General features: G+C 40.8%; 1 protein-coding gene across 1 annotated transcript; it reads left to right on the top strand.

Moving 5' to 3' along the window:
- The first annotated feature begins 3,443 nt into the window (after nt 1–3,443).
- Nucleotides 3,444–5,191, top strand: nitr3 (novel immune-type receptor 3). Its single transcript, NM_001124300.1, is given in 6 exon segments — nt 3,444–3,511; nt 3,666–4,031; nt 4,134–4,484; nt 4,576–4,704; nt 4,846–4,895; nt 5,018–5,191. Coding segments are annotated over 6 exon segments (1,071 nt in total). The 5' UTR covers nt 3,444–3,468; the 3' UTR covers nt 5,150–5,191.
- Nucleotides 5,192–15,869: the final 10,678 nt, after the last annotated feature.

Genomic DNA, 15,869 nt, shown 5'->3' with positions numbered 1-15,869 from the left:
ATTTATATCAAAAAATCTCAGTTTACATTGGCGCCTTATGTGCAGTAATGTTTTGATTCCAAAACATCCAGTGATTTTAGCAGAAATACTCATAATAAACATTGATAAAAGATACTAGTGTTATTCACAGAATAAAAGGATAGACTTCTCCTTAATGCAACCGCTGTGTCAGATTTTTTTTTTTAAATACGGAAAAAGTATCATCTGAGAACGGCGCTCAGAACCCAAAACAGCCAGAGGAATAGACACCATTTTGAAATCAACAAAGTTAGAAACAACACCATAAATATTCACTTACCTTTGATGATCTTAATCAGAAGGCACTCCCAGGAATCCCAATTCGACAATAAATTACTGATTTGTTCCATAAAGTTCCATCATTTATGTCCAAATAGCCACTTGTTATTCATCCAGACAAAAACTCGAAAAGTTCCATTACAGTCCTTTAGAAACAAGTCAAACGATGTATGGAATCAATCGTTAGGATGTTTTTAACATAAAACAACAATAATGTTCCAACCGGAGAATTCCTGTCTTCAGAAAAAGCACTGGAACGGGAGGTAACTCTGTCGGGAGCGCGCGTCATGAGACCGAGCCACTATGCCAGACCACTGACTTAAACAGGTCTCATGAGCCCCTCCTTTATAGTAGAATCCTCATTCAAGTTTTAAAAGACAGTTGACATCTAGTGGAAGCCCTAGGAAGTGCAATATCGTCCATATCTCAATGTGCACTCGGTAGGCAAAGCTTTGAAAAACTACAAACCTCAGATGTCCCACTTCCTGGTTGGATTTTTCTCAGGTTTTTGCCCTGCCATATGAGTTCTGTTATACTCACAGACATCATTCAAACAGATTTAGAAACTTCAGAGTGTTTTCTATCCAATACTAATAATAATATGCATATATTAGTATCTGGGACAGAGTAGGAGGCAGTTCACTCTGGGCATGCCATTCATCCAAAAGTGAAAATGCTGCCCCGTATCCCAAAAAGGTTTTAAGCTAAATGAATATGAATAAATTGAACTCAGAATGCATTCTGTTCACACTCCTCTGTGGTCATAGTTACAGTGACTTTCCAGACCTTTAACAGACCTTTAACACAGGAAGACTGACCTGCTACAACACACTGCACTATACTTTTCCTCTCAGGGCCAAAGTACTGTTCATACCCCAGTGCAACACTGGTCTCTAAACACAGTGCTTACAAGGTAAAGGTCAATGTTCTCATTTATGTGGAGTCAGGTGGTCCCATCCATCATGTTACAGAAAATACAATGCAGTTGTGGTGTAGGAGGTTTACTTTTTTGTTTTCTCTTTAAGACATAGGCCTACTGATTGCATGCCAAACACCCCCTCACATACTCAGCAACATATTTAAAGGTATTCTGCGGTCTGCTATGAACAAAACTATCTACACTGTGGTAAGGCCTGTTGGCTTCTACACAGGACCCTCTGTCGCTCTCTCTCTCTCTCTCTCTCTCTTTCTCTTTCTCTCTCTTTATCTCTCTCTCTTTCATGGGTTTCAGCAGGGTATCTCAGTCAGTTGTATGACATACACTTTTGCTCTACATGTTGTCCTTTTTATCAACAATAGAACACCATTTTAATGAGGCAGCAAATGATCTATACATATTCTACAGAAATCTATGAAAAAACTAAATTAACTATTTATTGGGTCATTTGACCTAGATATATGAAGTCCGTAGTTAAACACAAACCATGGTCTGAAGTGTGATGTAAAGTATGATCATCATCTGGACCAAGAAGAAAAAGCCTCCTTCTAATTATATGATGGTAGGAATTTTATCTGTCAATACATTACAGAATAAAGTAAAGACTATTGACATGTTTTCTGTTTCTCTGTGTTATGAAGTGACTGTGTGGAAGTCATCGAGGCCCTAGAGGATGACAGTGTCATAACATGTGGCCAACCAGGTCCCAACTACTAGTACGACTCCCACGGACCACAATGGCAAGAAAAACATTAAGTAAAGGATCCACTGACTCTTGCTGTTGTGTCTCTTACTTTGGGTGGACAAGCCTTCTGTTGGCCAGCTGCAGTACACAGTTGTTCATTGTTTTTCTTGCCATTGTGGTCCATGGGAGTCGTACTAGTAGTTGGGACCTGGTTGGCCACATGTTATGACACTGTCATCCTCTAGGGCCTCGATGACTTCCACACAGTCACTTCATAACACAGAGAAACAGAAAACATGTCAATAGACAGTATGAGGTGTAGTTAGGTCACAGTTAGGTCATAAAGTTGTGCAACACAGAATCAAGCTATACAACAACATGAAAGTATGGTGTTTGTTCCATTTGTGGCCTACTGGGCCGCCTATCGAGTGTTCAGCCAATCAAATCTGACCATGAAAAACAGACGGTACCTTAGATTTTATTTCTATTGAACCTTTATTTAACTAGGCCAGTCAGTTCAGAACAAATTCTTATTTACAATGCGCCACCCTATGGGACTCCCAATAACGGCCAGATGTGATACAGCCTGGATTCCAACCAGGTACTATAGTGACAAATCTTGCACTGAGATGCAGTTCCTTAGACCACTGTGCCACTCGGCAGCCCTAAATGAACCAATGAACGCAAACGCAGGTTTCCATTCTTTTCTGTAGAGAGACTGCATTTTACACAGGTCAGTCTCGTCCCGTGAAAGAGCAAGCAAGGAAAATCAACTCCTCACCTTTCTTTTAATCTGGAAAGCATGTCAGTAACATCAAACTCAAATGACTAATGTTATACATGTTTACTATACATTTAAAGTGCTTACTATAGGTGTTTGGTAAATGTAATAAATGCAGTAAATATCGTTGTTTTTTACAGGTGCATCTCAAACTTCGGTTCTTATTCAGCCCACTTCTTCCCAGAATGCAAAGCTGGGCGACAATGTGACTATTGAACGTCACATAACAAGTGAGATCACAAACTACATGCTACGGTACAAACTCACCACTGGCATGGTGCTTCAGTACATCACTAAATCTTTGAAGAACCTGAGTGATGTGGTATTCTACAATGGATTTGATCATGGGTATCAAAGGATCACATCTTTACTTTGTCAAAAAGGTGCCAACCTCACCAGAGTTCACTTCCTCCTGAAAGCTTGACTTGCCTTCTTCAGACATGACATGAGAAATACAATGTAAACCCCCTGTGGATGTCAAAGAGGACATATGTACCGGTAGTCTCAGCCACCAACCCAAATGATGAAAAAATACAAACCAGTAACTCTGACTGTACATCATTTGAAGGTCTGCTCTAACTATGGTATGCCACAGGACACATGTTAGATTGTAGTTTTTATCACATGTTTTATGCCTGTTCAGACAGCCAATAATATCACTCAGTTCAGAGTTTCCGCCTACTTCATAATGATTACCCAATGAGTATCATCATATAAAAGGTGCCCTGTTGTCAGACCCCTCACACTATACAGTTTAAAAAGGAAATTATGATTATATATTGGACAATCTTTTTGTTTTACGCCAATTTCGGTAAGTAAGAAAAATACATGTGGTTCCTTTTAATTTTTTACATCATAGTGTTTTTGAATCCATTTGAATGACTATGTAGTCTGAATAATGATAATAATGTATAATTCTGTACTATAACTTTGTCTTTGATTTATTTTGTTTGTTTGCTTCACAGGTTGTGCACTTAACAAGGATGTAATCCAACCAGACCCTGTGATAGTTACACGCCTGGGACAAAATGTATCTCTCACTTGCTTTTGTCAATCTAATTTGATGGTCAGGGTCTCTTGGTTCAAGCAAACTGTTGGACAGAAGCCTCTTCTCATGGCATCATCATATTATCGCACTAAAACTAGTTTTTATTCCAAAAACTTTAACAAAGACTTTACTGAGACTAAACGTTTGAGTGTGAAGAGAGGATTTGACAGCTCTAACCTGACCATCTCCAAGACAGAGTCAGGGGACACAGCTACATACTACTGTGGTGTTATGGAAGAGGGCGAACTCAAATTTGCAGAAGGAACTTCTTTAATTGTCAAAGGTAACTTAAGTCGCAACCTAATGTGTGTTCATATAATGCTAAATGAATTAATCTAGCAGGCAAAGAAAATGTACACACAATGATCTTACTCACTCTCTTCAGGTTCAGAGTCCAACAGCATGTCTGTGCTCCAGCAGCCTGTGTCTGAGTCAGTTCAGCCAGGAGACTCTGTGACTCTGAACTGTACAATACACACGGAGACCTGTGCAGGAGAACACAGTGTCTATTGGTTCAGACATGGCTCAGGAAAATTCCATCCAGGAATAATTTACAACAATGGAGACAGGAGAGATCCGTGTGAGAATTGCCCAGAGGCTGGGTCTCCTACACAGAGCTGTGTCTACAACCTCCCCAAGAGAAACCTCAGCCTCTCTGATGCTGGGACTTACTACTGTGCTGTGGCCTCATGTGGGGAGATACTGTTTGGGAAAGGGACCAAGCTGGAAATGGACTGTTGGTGATATTTCTGACATTTCTAAAATGTTCTAATATTTTATCCATGCTTGAACAAAATGTCCTGAATTTCCTGTCTGTATTTCCACAGATGGTTGTAAGAAGGAACGTGTTCTCTTGGTGTACTGCGGTGTAGCGTTGGCTCTTTGTGTCATCATCATCATTGTCCTTGCTTGTGTCATGTATAAGAGTACCAAGAAAACCTTTCTGCTGTGCGGAGGTAAGAGTTATCATTAACCACAATATATGCTTAAACTGTTGGTGCAGTATACATTACATGTTTTAGTCATGAAACTGGGTTAATTAATTTTATGTTGATGCTGTTGATGATGATGATGATTCCTTCATCTTTGTCTAAAAGGAACGCATCCTCAGCCAAGTGGTCTGACAGTCCGCAGTTCTCATAACCAGGTATTCAGACCTTATAGTGAACTATTCTGAGTATGCCTTTGACTACCTGTAAACAAATCATTCTATCAAATGATCAGGTCATTTCCTGATGTTGTGGGAATTTGTTTTGCTTTTCCTCTTAGGATAAGGAACATGATGACACACTCACGTCGGTCCATTACGCTGCTCTGAATATCATCCACAAGAAGCCAAAGACCCGGAGACAGAGTATCGCCATGGAGAGAGACACGGAGTACTCTGGGGTGAGGTGCTAAAACATGGACAAAAAACATAGATTGATCTCCTCTAAGACTTGCATAGCTTTTTCTGTTAAACATTGTGTTTATATCATTATAATTGAGTTGCAATTGCTTATATTCTGTCTAACTCCTTTTTACATTACTGTTGTGATACTGTTGCCCATTTTAGATCAAATAAAACATGAATTCACTGTAATTTTTATGTATTGTTTGATATTCACTCATATTCATCAAGTTTAACTGGTAAGTTTGCATGGACATTGCATCCTGATTGCATGGTATGCAGAATAGGACATTGCATCCTGATTGCATGGTATGCAGAATAGGACATTGCATCCTGATTGCATGGTATGCAGAATAGCATTCGTAGCTTTCAGTTGTCTCAAACTCTCTTTTTAAGCTGTATCCTGTATCAGATCTCTGTGGTGTTCTGACGGCCCTAAATGGATTTTCCAATCAGCTTAACTCATCTTTAAACCCCAGAAATTACCATCAGTCCTCACCACACACTGTCTTCACACACCTCAGTGCATCAAAACCACAAACATCCATGTCACTAAGAGCACAACTCACTCTCATCATGAGAAAAGCCTGAACTAAAACTATACTTTTTAGCCGAGTATATTTTGAAGGGAGCTGATAGTGTCGAACATATCATCCAAATATGACAATGTACACATTGTAATTAAGAAGTTTTCGCAAACATTAGAAAATGTGAATATGCATATGTAAAGGTTGAAGTAGTGTACTTCATTTATCTTTCAATAGGGTGCAACAATGTACATAGAAGTCCTCATAACTGCTTTAACTTCAGAGTTGGCAGCAACTTTTAGAATTGTCCAGATGTTAACCTTTTTCACTAAGAATCATTGAAAATGTACTTTCCCGTGATATATCATGTGTGTAGTCATAATAGCTGTCAACAAAGGTCCAATAAAGACAACGTTCGGTTAAGAATCTTTAACGAGGTAATTGATTACATGCATATTAGACATCTGTATCATGTTATAAATCCATTTCAGAATCATAGAGTTACTTGCATCCATCAGGCTAGGTAGTCATCATCACTGGATCATTACTACTAACATCAACTAAGTTACTATAAAGTGTAGCTAAGTTATCAGGGGGAGCCACACAATCATTCAAAATAAAATGGGTAGCAGAGTACTCTCTACTGTATATGATGAAGACAATGACTCGTGTGTTTGTGTGTAATTTTCTATTGAATTCTAGGGAGTAGTTGAATAAGAATGGGAAACAACCTATTTATTTAAGTCATCTCTCCTCTGTAATGTCTTGTCCTCTTAAAGTTGTGTTGATAGCATGTCAATCACACCCACCCCCACACAACAAGTTCACAGGTACTCTGCAGACTTCCGTAAGCCCAAGAAGAGATTGTGTCTACGCTTTAGTCAGGTGGGCCTGCTGGCTTTGTGCAGACAGGTCCCTCATACCTGCTCTCTATGTCTCTATGTGGTTTTCAGCAGGATGTCTATGTGGTGTCACTGTTGTTCTCACCATCTTTACTTGTTGTTCATGTTGCCCCTGACAGCTTACATCCAAAGCAAAACAGTTATTTATTAAACTGACTCAAATATATATTTGTGACCCGTTTCAGGAAACAAGGCATATGTCGCAAGTCACTACTTCACAGGAGAGGCATTTAAACGTTTTATAGTATTCTTATCTCAATGTGTTTTTTTTGCCAGAAATGCCATCTGGAACTTGTGCACTTTCATGTGCCTAATAACACACTTTTATAAATATGAATACAAAAAATATTACGAGCCTATCTATTGTTTATCCACAATATTTTTTTATCTGGACACTTCCTATGTTTGATATTGCTAATATGCAAATATGCAAGTAGCTATGTCACTGTAGCTTTTACACCTTCCAGCAGGCCCACCTGTATCCTGTGCAGGTGACAAATAAACTTAGATTTTATTTCTTATAGTGTGTGTTTATCAGAGACAGAGGGTGTGAACGATGCTGAACAGGTGTAGACAAAGAAGAGGTCTCCAGTAGGTGTTCCAAAACATTCAAAAAGTTATCAACTTTCAAAGCAGATTTACTTTCCCAGATTTACTTGATCCTCAACTGCAGTGTATGATATTTCATTTTGACTCATGTAAAAAATCACCATTTCAAATGTTGCCACATAAGACCGAATTGAGGTGGTCGGTCAAATGTACATATAATTCCCATGACCCTCCCCTGTACTGTAAAATAAATGTAACACCCTGCCCCGTCACAGAATTAACTCAAAATAATGTTTACGACCACAAATGACAATAACTGTAGCGACCCTGCGTTTATAAATGTGGATATCAACTTTGCCACTTCCGCATGCTTTTGTGGCACAGTAGATAACACACAGGGCTACGAGCCAGGATGTTGAGGGTTTGCCCACCACCACAGACGAGCTCACTCTCCCTGCCTGTTTCATTACACTACGATCAGAGCCGGCTGCAAGCAATGATCAACTAGAGGGAAATCTGATTTTCAAAATGTTGATGAAATATTTATAATTCTATAAAATATATTCAATGAATTTTCCACCAACATGTTATTGTGCCAATGCACCACACAACCAATAAACAAAGCATACCGATCTTGGGCACTTCAATGTCATGGTTTGCATTTTCAACACCACAATAAATAGACAATGTCATTCTTGACAAACAGAAAAAACATCCCTCCCTTCCCGGTATCAAATCAAAATAAAAATCTAATTGTATTAGTCTCATGCGCCGAAAACAACAGGTTTCACCTTACAGTGAAATGCTTACTTACGAGCCCCTAACCAACAATGCAGTTTAAAAAATACGGATAAGAATAAGTAATAAAAGTAACGAGTAATTAAAGAGCAGCAGAAAAATAGCAATGTGATACTATATACAGGGGGTACCGGTACAGAGTCAATGTGGAGACTATATACAGGGGGGTACCGGTACAGAGTCAATGTGGAGACTATATACAGGGGGGTACCGGTACAGAGTCAATGTGGAGACTATATACAGGGGGGTACCGGTACAGAGTCAATGTGGAGACTATATACAGGGGATTACCGGTACAGAGTCAATGTGGAGACTATATACAGGGGGGTACCGGTACAGAGTCAATGTGGAGACTATATACAGGGGGGGTACCGGTACAGAGTCAATGTGGAGACTATATACAGGGGGGTACCGGTACAGAGTCAATGTGGAGACTATAGACAGGGGGGTACCGGTACAGAGTCAATGTGGAGACTATATACAGGGGGGTACCGGTACAGAGTCAATGTGGAGACTATATACAGGGGGGGTACCGGTACAGAGTCAATGTGGAGACTATATACAGGGGGGTTACCGGTACAGAGTCAATGTGGAGACTATATACAGGGGGGGTACCGGTACAGAGTAAATGTGGAGACTATATACAGGGGGGTACCGGTACAGAGTCAATGTGGAGATTATATACAGGGGGGGTACCGGTACAGAGTCAATGTGGAGACTATATACAGGGGGGGTACCGGTACAGAGTCAATGTGGAGACTATATACAGGGGGGTACCGGTACAGAGTCAATGTGGAGACTATATACAGGGGGGGTACCGGTACAGAGTCAATGTGGAGACTATATACAGGGGGGTACCGGTACAGAGTCAATGTGGAGACTATATACAGGGGGGGTACCGGTACAGAGTAAATGTGGAGACTATATACAGGGGGGTACCGGTACAGAGTCAATGTGGAGATTATATACAGGGGGGGTACCGGTACAGAGTCAATGTGGAGACTATATACAGGGGGGGTACCGGTACAGAGTCAATGTGGAGACTATATACAGGGGGGTACCGGTACAGAGTCAATGTGGAGACTATATACAGGGGGGTACCGGTACAGAGTCAATGTGGAGACTATATACAGGGGGGTACCGGTACAGAGTCAATGTGGAGACTATATACAGGGGGGGTACCGGTACAGAGTCAATGTGGAGACTATATACAGGGGGGTACCGGTACAGAGTCAATGCGATACTATATACAGGGGGGTACCGGTACAGAGTCAATGTGCGGGGGCACCCGTTAGTTGAGGTAATATGTACATGTAGGTAGAGTTATTAAAGTGACTATGTATAGATGATAACAACAGAGAGTAGCAGCGGTGTAAAAGGGGGGGGGGGGCAATGCAAATAGTCTGGGTAGCCATTTGATTAGATGTTCAGGAGTCTTATGGCTCGTAGGTAAAAGCTGTTTAGAAGCCTTTTGGACCTAGACTTGGCGCTTCGGTATTGCTTACCGTGTGGTAGCAGAGAGAACAGTCTATGACTAGGGTGGCTGGAGATTTAGAATTTTTTGGGGGGCCATCCTCTGACACCACCTGTTATAGAGGTCCTGGATGGCAGGAAGCTTGGCCCCAGTGAACTACTGGGCAGTTCGCACTATCCTCTGTAGTGCCTTGCAGTCCGAGGCCGAGCAGTTGCCATACCAGGCAGTTATGCTCGATGGTGCAGCTGTAGAACCTTTTGAGGATCTGAGAACCCATGCCAAATCTTTTCAGTCTCCTGAGGGGGAATAGCTTTTGCCGTGCCCTCTTCTTGGTGTGTTTGGACAATGTTAGTTTGTTGGTGATGTGGACACCAAGGAACTTGAAGCTCTCAACATGCTCCTCTACAGCCCCTTGATGAGAATGGGAGCGTGCTCGGTCCTCTTTTTCCTGTAGTCCACAATCATCTCCTTTGTCTTGATCACGTTCAGAGAGAGGTTGTTGTCCTGGCACCACACAGCCAGGTCTCTGACCTCCTCTCTATTGGCTGTCTCGTTGTTGTCGGTGAACAGGTGATCTGTTGTGTCATCGGCAAATTTAATGATGGTATTGGAGTCGTGCCTGGCCATGCAGTCATGAGTGAACAGGGAGTACAGGAGGGGACTGAGCACGCACCCCTGAGGGGCCCTCGTTTTGAGGATCAGAGTGGCGGATGTATTGTTACCTACCCTAACCACCTGGGGGCAGCCCATCAGGAAGTCCAGGATCCAGTTGCAGAGGGAGGTATTTATTCACCTTAGCTTATTGATGAGCTTTGAGGGCAGTATGGTGTTGAACGCTGAGCTGTAGTCAATGAATTGCATTCTCACATAGGTGTTCCTTTTGTCCAGGTGAGAAAGGGCAGTGTGGAGTGCGATTGAGATTGCGTCATCTGTGGATCTGTTGGGGCGGTATGCAAATTGTAGGTGGTCTAGGGTGTCCAGGAGGATGCTGTTGATGTGAGCCATGACCAGCCTTTCAAAGCACTTCATGGCTACCAACGTGAGTGCCACGGGGCGGTAATCATTCAGGCAGGTTACCTTCGCTTCCTTGGGCACAGGGACTATGGTGGTCAGCTTGAAACATGTAGGTATTACAGACTCTGTCAGGGAGAGGTTGAAAATGTCAGTGAAGACACTTGACAGTTGGTCCACGCATGCTTTGAGTACACGTCCTGGTTATCCGTCTGGCCCAGCTGCTTTGTGAATGTTTACCTGTTTAAAGGTTTTGTTCACATCGGCAACCGAGAGCATTATCACACAGTCATCCAGAACAGCTGGTGCTCTCGTGCATGCTTCAGTGTCGCTTGCCTCGAAGCGAGCATAAAAGGCATTTAACTTCTTAAGGTATATTTTCACTTTTTAAATAGCGTACTCAATTCCAACTTCCTACTACTCATGCCAAGAATATAAGCTATTAATAATATGCATATATTTGGATAGAAAAACTCAGAAGTTTCTAAAACTGTTTGGATCATGTCTGTGAGTATAACAGAACTTATGTAGCAGGCAAAACCCAGAGGACTAACCGTTCAGAATTTTTTTTCTTTGAGGTCTCTGTCTGTTCAGTGAGTTCTCATTGGCAAACAATATTTCTTAGGAACTTGTTTTCAGTTCCTACCGCTTCCACTGGATGTCACCAGTCTTTGGAATTTGGTTGAGGTTATTCATTTGTGCAATGAAGACGTACGGCCATCTAGGAACTGCGTAACACTGTTGAGAGTTGCGCAAGACTTGAAAAGTAGCTTGGTTTGTTGTCTTCCTCTATTGAACACAGAGAGACCTGTCTTCAATTTGATCAATTATTAACGTTTTAAAATACCTAACGTTGTATTACAAAAGTAGTTTGAAATATTTTGGCAAAGTTTATAGGCAACTTTTGAAATATTTTGTAGTGACGTTGCGCATTTTGGAAGCTGTTTTTTTCTGGATCAAACGCGCCAAATAAATGGACATTTTGGATATATATGGACGGAATTAATCGAACAAAAGGACCCATTGTGATGTTTACTGGACATATTGGAGTGCCAACAAAAGAAGCTCGTCAAAGGTAAGGCATGTATTTTATTTCTGCGTTTTGTGTAGCGCCTGCAGGGTTGAAATATGCTACCCTCTTTGTTTACTGTTGTGCTATCATCAGATAATAGCTTCTTGTGCTTTCGCCGAAAAGCCTTTTTAAAATCTGACATGTTGGCTGGATTCACAACGAGTGTAGCTTTAATTGAGTGTCTTACATGTGTGATTTAATGAAAGTTTGATTTTTATATCAATTTATTTGAATTTGCCGCGCTGCATTTTCCCTCATGCCTCGTCCTACCAGAGGGAGCGTCTCTGTTCTGCCGGTGCATGGTAAATCCTGCTAGCTCTATATTGTCCGTATCTTTGTTCTGCCACGTCTCTGTGAAACATAAGATGTTAGTTTTTACTGTCCCATTGGTAGGATAATCTTAATCGTAGGTCATCAATTTTATTTTACAATGATTGCACGTTAGCAAGAATAATAGAAGGCAATGGGAGTTTACTCGCTCGACTCCGGATTCTCAGAAGGGTGCCCGATCTGGGGCCTCTTTTCCGGCATTTATTCTTTAGGCGTGGATCTGGGCCTGTTCCAGTGAAAGCGGATATCCTTCTCATCGGACTCGTTAAAGGAAAAAGTTTCTTCCAGTCTGCAGTGAGCAATCGTTTTCTGATATCCAGAAGTTATTTTTGGTTATAAGAGACGATAGCAGCAACATTATGTACACAATAAGTTTTAAAAGATAAGTTAAACAAAACGTAAAAAATTTATAAAATCGCACAATTGGTTGGGAGAATGTAAATTCGTTTTTTTTGTAGGAGAGTAATATGGAACCATGAAGCTCTTCCTACTGGTTGTGATCCTGGGTGTTGTAACTTCTGTTCTACTGATAATCATCCTCATCCTGGTTCTCAAGGTCAGACGAGATTCAAACAGACTAAACACAGGTATGGAGCCTATTTCATTTGGAGTCTGCTATTTACCTGTTGCGACGAGCAATCCCGTATCCGGGAGCGTAATTATAGCCTCAAGCTCATTACCATAACGCAACGTTAACTAGTCATGAAAATCGCAAATGAAATGAAATAAATATATTGGCTCACAAGCTTAGCCTTTTGTTAACACTGTCATCTCAGATTTTCAAAAAATGCTTTTCAACCATAGCTACACAAGCATTTGTGTAAGAGTATTGATAGCTAGCATAGCATTAAGCCTAGCATTCAGCAGGCAACATTTTCACAAAAACAAGAAAAGCATTCAAATAAAATAATTTACCTTTGAAGAACTTCGGATGTTTTCAATGAGGAGACTCTCAGTTAGATAGCTAATGTTCAGTTTTTCCAAAAAGATTGTGTAGGAGAAATCGCTCCGTTTTGTTCATCATGTTTGGCTCAGAAAAAAAAACTTTTTTCCAAATTAACTCCATAATATCGACAGAAACATGGCAAACGTTGTTTAGAATCAATCCTCAAGGTGTTTTTCACATATCTATTCGATGATAAATCACTAGTTGCAGTTTGGTTTCTCCTCTGTTCAAAATGGAAAAATGCACGCACCTGGAGATTACGCAATAGTTTCGACGGAGGACACTGAGCGGACACCTGGTAAATGTAGTCTCTTATGGTCAATTTTCCAATGATATGCCTACAAATACGTCACAATGCTGCAAACACCTTGGGGAAACGACAGAAAGTGTAGGCTCATTCCTTGCGCATTCACAGCCATATAAGGAGACATTGGAACACAGCGCATTCGAAATCTGGCTCACTTCCTGTATGAAATTTCATCTTGGTTTCGCCTGTAGCATTAGTTCTGTGGCACTCACAGACAATATCTTTGCAGTTTTGGAAACGTCAGTGTTTTCTTTCCAAAGCTGTCAATTATATGCATAGTCGAGCATCTTTTCGTGACAAAATATCTTGTTTAAAACGGGAACGTTTTTCATCCAAAAATGAAATACTGCCCCCAGAGGTTCAAGAGGTTAACTACACTCACATAGAAAATGTTTCCCATGACATACTGCATGTGTAACCAACCCTGGTCCTGGAGTGCTGCAGGCACTTCATGTTTTTGATTTAACCGACCTGGAAGACCAGGTGTGTTGAATTTAGGCAATCACTGAAATGATCAATTAGCTCAGTTAGGAAGGTGTGGTGCTTATTTGGAACAAACCCCTGCAATACCTGTGGCTCTGCAGGAACAGGGTTACTGTCTCCTGAAATACTGTATACTGAGAAATGAAAGAGTCAGTAAAAGTTATATTGTACACACTACAATGGAATGATCAGTTGATATCTTCTCTCATCTCTGTTTTATATCATATTCAGGACCTGACTCGCAACGACAACCAAAAAAATGAGCAGGTAAATGCTATTTGTTCAGTGAAATTATTTTTAAAATGTGAGAAATTCAGAAACAGTGTAAATGTATAATTGTATTTCATGGTTTTTCAAATGTACAGAACCAAGATCCTGATGCCCTGAATTTCACCTCCAAGAAAAAGAAAAGGGAGAGAAGAAGAGCGAAGGAGCTGGACACCCATGTAGTATATGCTGCTACAAGATGAAAGTGGAGGGTGGAGAGGAGGACAAGTGGTTTGCCATATCTTTGAATACATGTTTAAATCTTCCTATATTGTATTTGTAGTTAAATCAAATGTATTGAAATGTTAATTTTTGTATTTATTTTATTTTTATTTCACCTTTATTTAACCAGGTAGGCAAGTTGAGAACAAGTTCTCATTTACAATTGCGACCTGGCCAAGATAAAGCAAAGCAGTTTGACACATACGACACAGAGTTACACATGGAGTAAAACAAACATACAGTCAATAATACAGTAGAAACAAGTCTATATACGATGTGAGCAAATGAGGTGAGATAAGGGAGGTAAAGGCAAAAAAAGGCCATGGTGGCAAAGTAAATACAATATAGCAAGTAAAACACTGGAATGGTAGATTTGCAATGGAAGAATGTGCAAAGTAGAAATAAAAATAATGGGGTGCAAAGGAGCAAAATAAATTAATTAATTAAATACAGTAGGAAAAGAGGTACGTGTTTGGGCTAAATTATAGGTGGGCTATGTACAGGTGCAGTAATCTGTGAGCTGCTCTGACAGTTGGTGCTTAAAGCTAGTGAGGGAGATAAGTGTTTCCAGTTTCAGAGATTTTTGTAGTTCGTTCCAGTCATTGGCAGCAGAGAACTGGAAGGAGAGGAGGCCAAAGAAAGAATTGGTTTTGGGGGTGACCAGAGAGATATACCTGCTGGAGCGTGTGCTACAGGTGGGAGATACTATGGTGACCAGCGAGCTGAGATAAGGGGGTACTTTAATATCTCTTTAGGTACAACATACAGAAACTAAGGGCCACTGTAGCCCTGTTCCTCTCTTAGGCCACACAGCTCAGTGGTGCAGGGGTGGTTAGAGGGGGAGTTGGACTCAAACCACAACTGATTAATGGCCACAGAGTAGTAGTTGCCTCTTGGTCTCTCTTAGCTTTGTTCTCTTGTGTTTTATTAGTGAATTGGTTATTATTTAATAAGTTGGCCATAAGGGACAAAGTACCCAGCATAGGACAATTGTATTACATTGATTACTTAATAAAAATAGTTATATCAAAACTGTCATGATGTTATTCCCACTTTGTATTTCCTGTCATGACTCCACTGATCACAGCCCCCTATTCTGAAAAGCAGCTAGTTGCCTTTATAAGGAGAATATGATTGGAGTCTGAGGTAAAGGAGCCAGTGAGGAAGGCATCACTTCCTGTGGTGTGAGTGACAAGGAGGAGCAGCTCAGTGATGAGTGAGACCTGCTGAGGTGAACATCACTGGGCCTCTCAGACTAACACTGTGGGATATATATATATATATATATATATATATATATATATCCTCTCTGCCCACCGACCCAACACATTTCTTTGTTGAAAATGTTCTACCTGGAACCAAAAATGTTTTTTTCAAACGGTGATCCTATGTTACAGCCAAATAACCCTTTTTGGTTCTAGGTAGCACCTTTGTTTTTTGTTTTTATGAGTGTGCCTGCTCAAAAGAACCTGGTCACTTTTCACCACGTAACATGTGTGAGTTATTTGAGGGGCTGTTGACAATGATGTGAGATGGAGACAATAGACATATCATGCGTCACCCTCTCCCTGCTGAAGACAAACAACCTGCACAACAGGAAGACTGGCCTTCAGCTTTCACAACACCTCTGTGCAAAAAAAACACTTTTCACACCTCTTCACCTGGATGATAAACACCTGACACCTTCCGCTCAGTCAGCTGTGCGAAGTATGTGAAGAATACAAACAATCTAAAAGCCGTTCCCAAAACCTAAAGTATTGGGTGTCATCTCAATAGTTTGATCAGCTATTTTCCTTCATGAAAACCTCTGACCCATTCCCTCAAACAGAACGACGTAAGTCCG

The sequence above is a fragment of the Oncorhynchus mykiss genome, chromosome 9 (assembly GCF_057628025.1).
Source record: "Oncorhynchus mykiss isolate SJ-2025 chromosome 9, ASM5762802v1, whole genome shotgun sequence".
Taxonomy (NCBI): Eukaryota; Metazoa; Chordata; class Actinopteri; order Salmoniformes; family Salmonidae; genus Oncorhynchus; species Oncorhynchus mykiss.
Note: the sequence above shows the minus strand (reverse complement) of the source record. Positions and strands in the feature narration are given on the sequence as shown.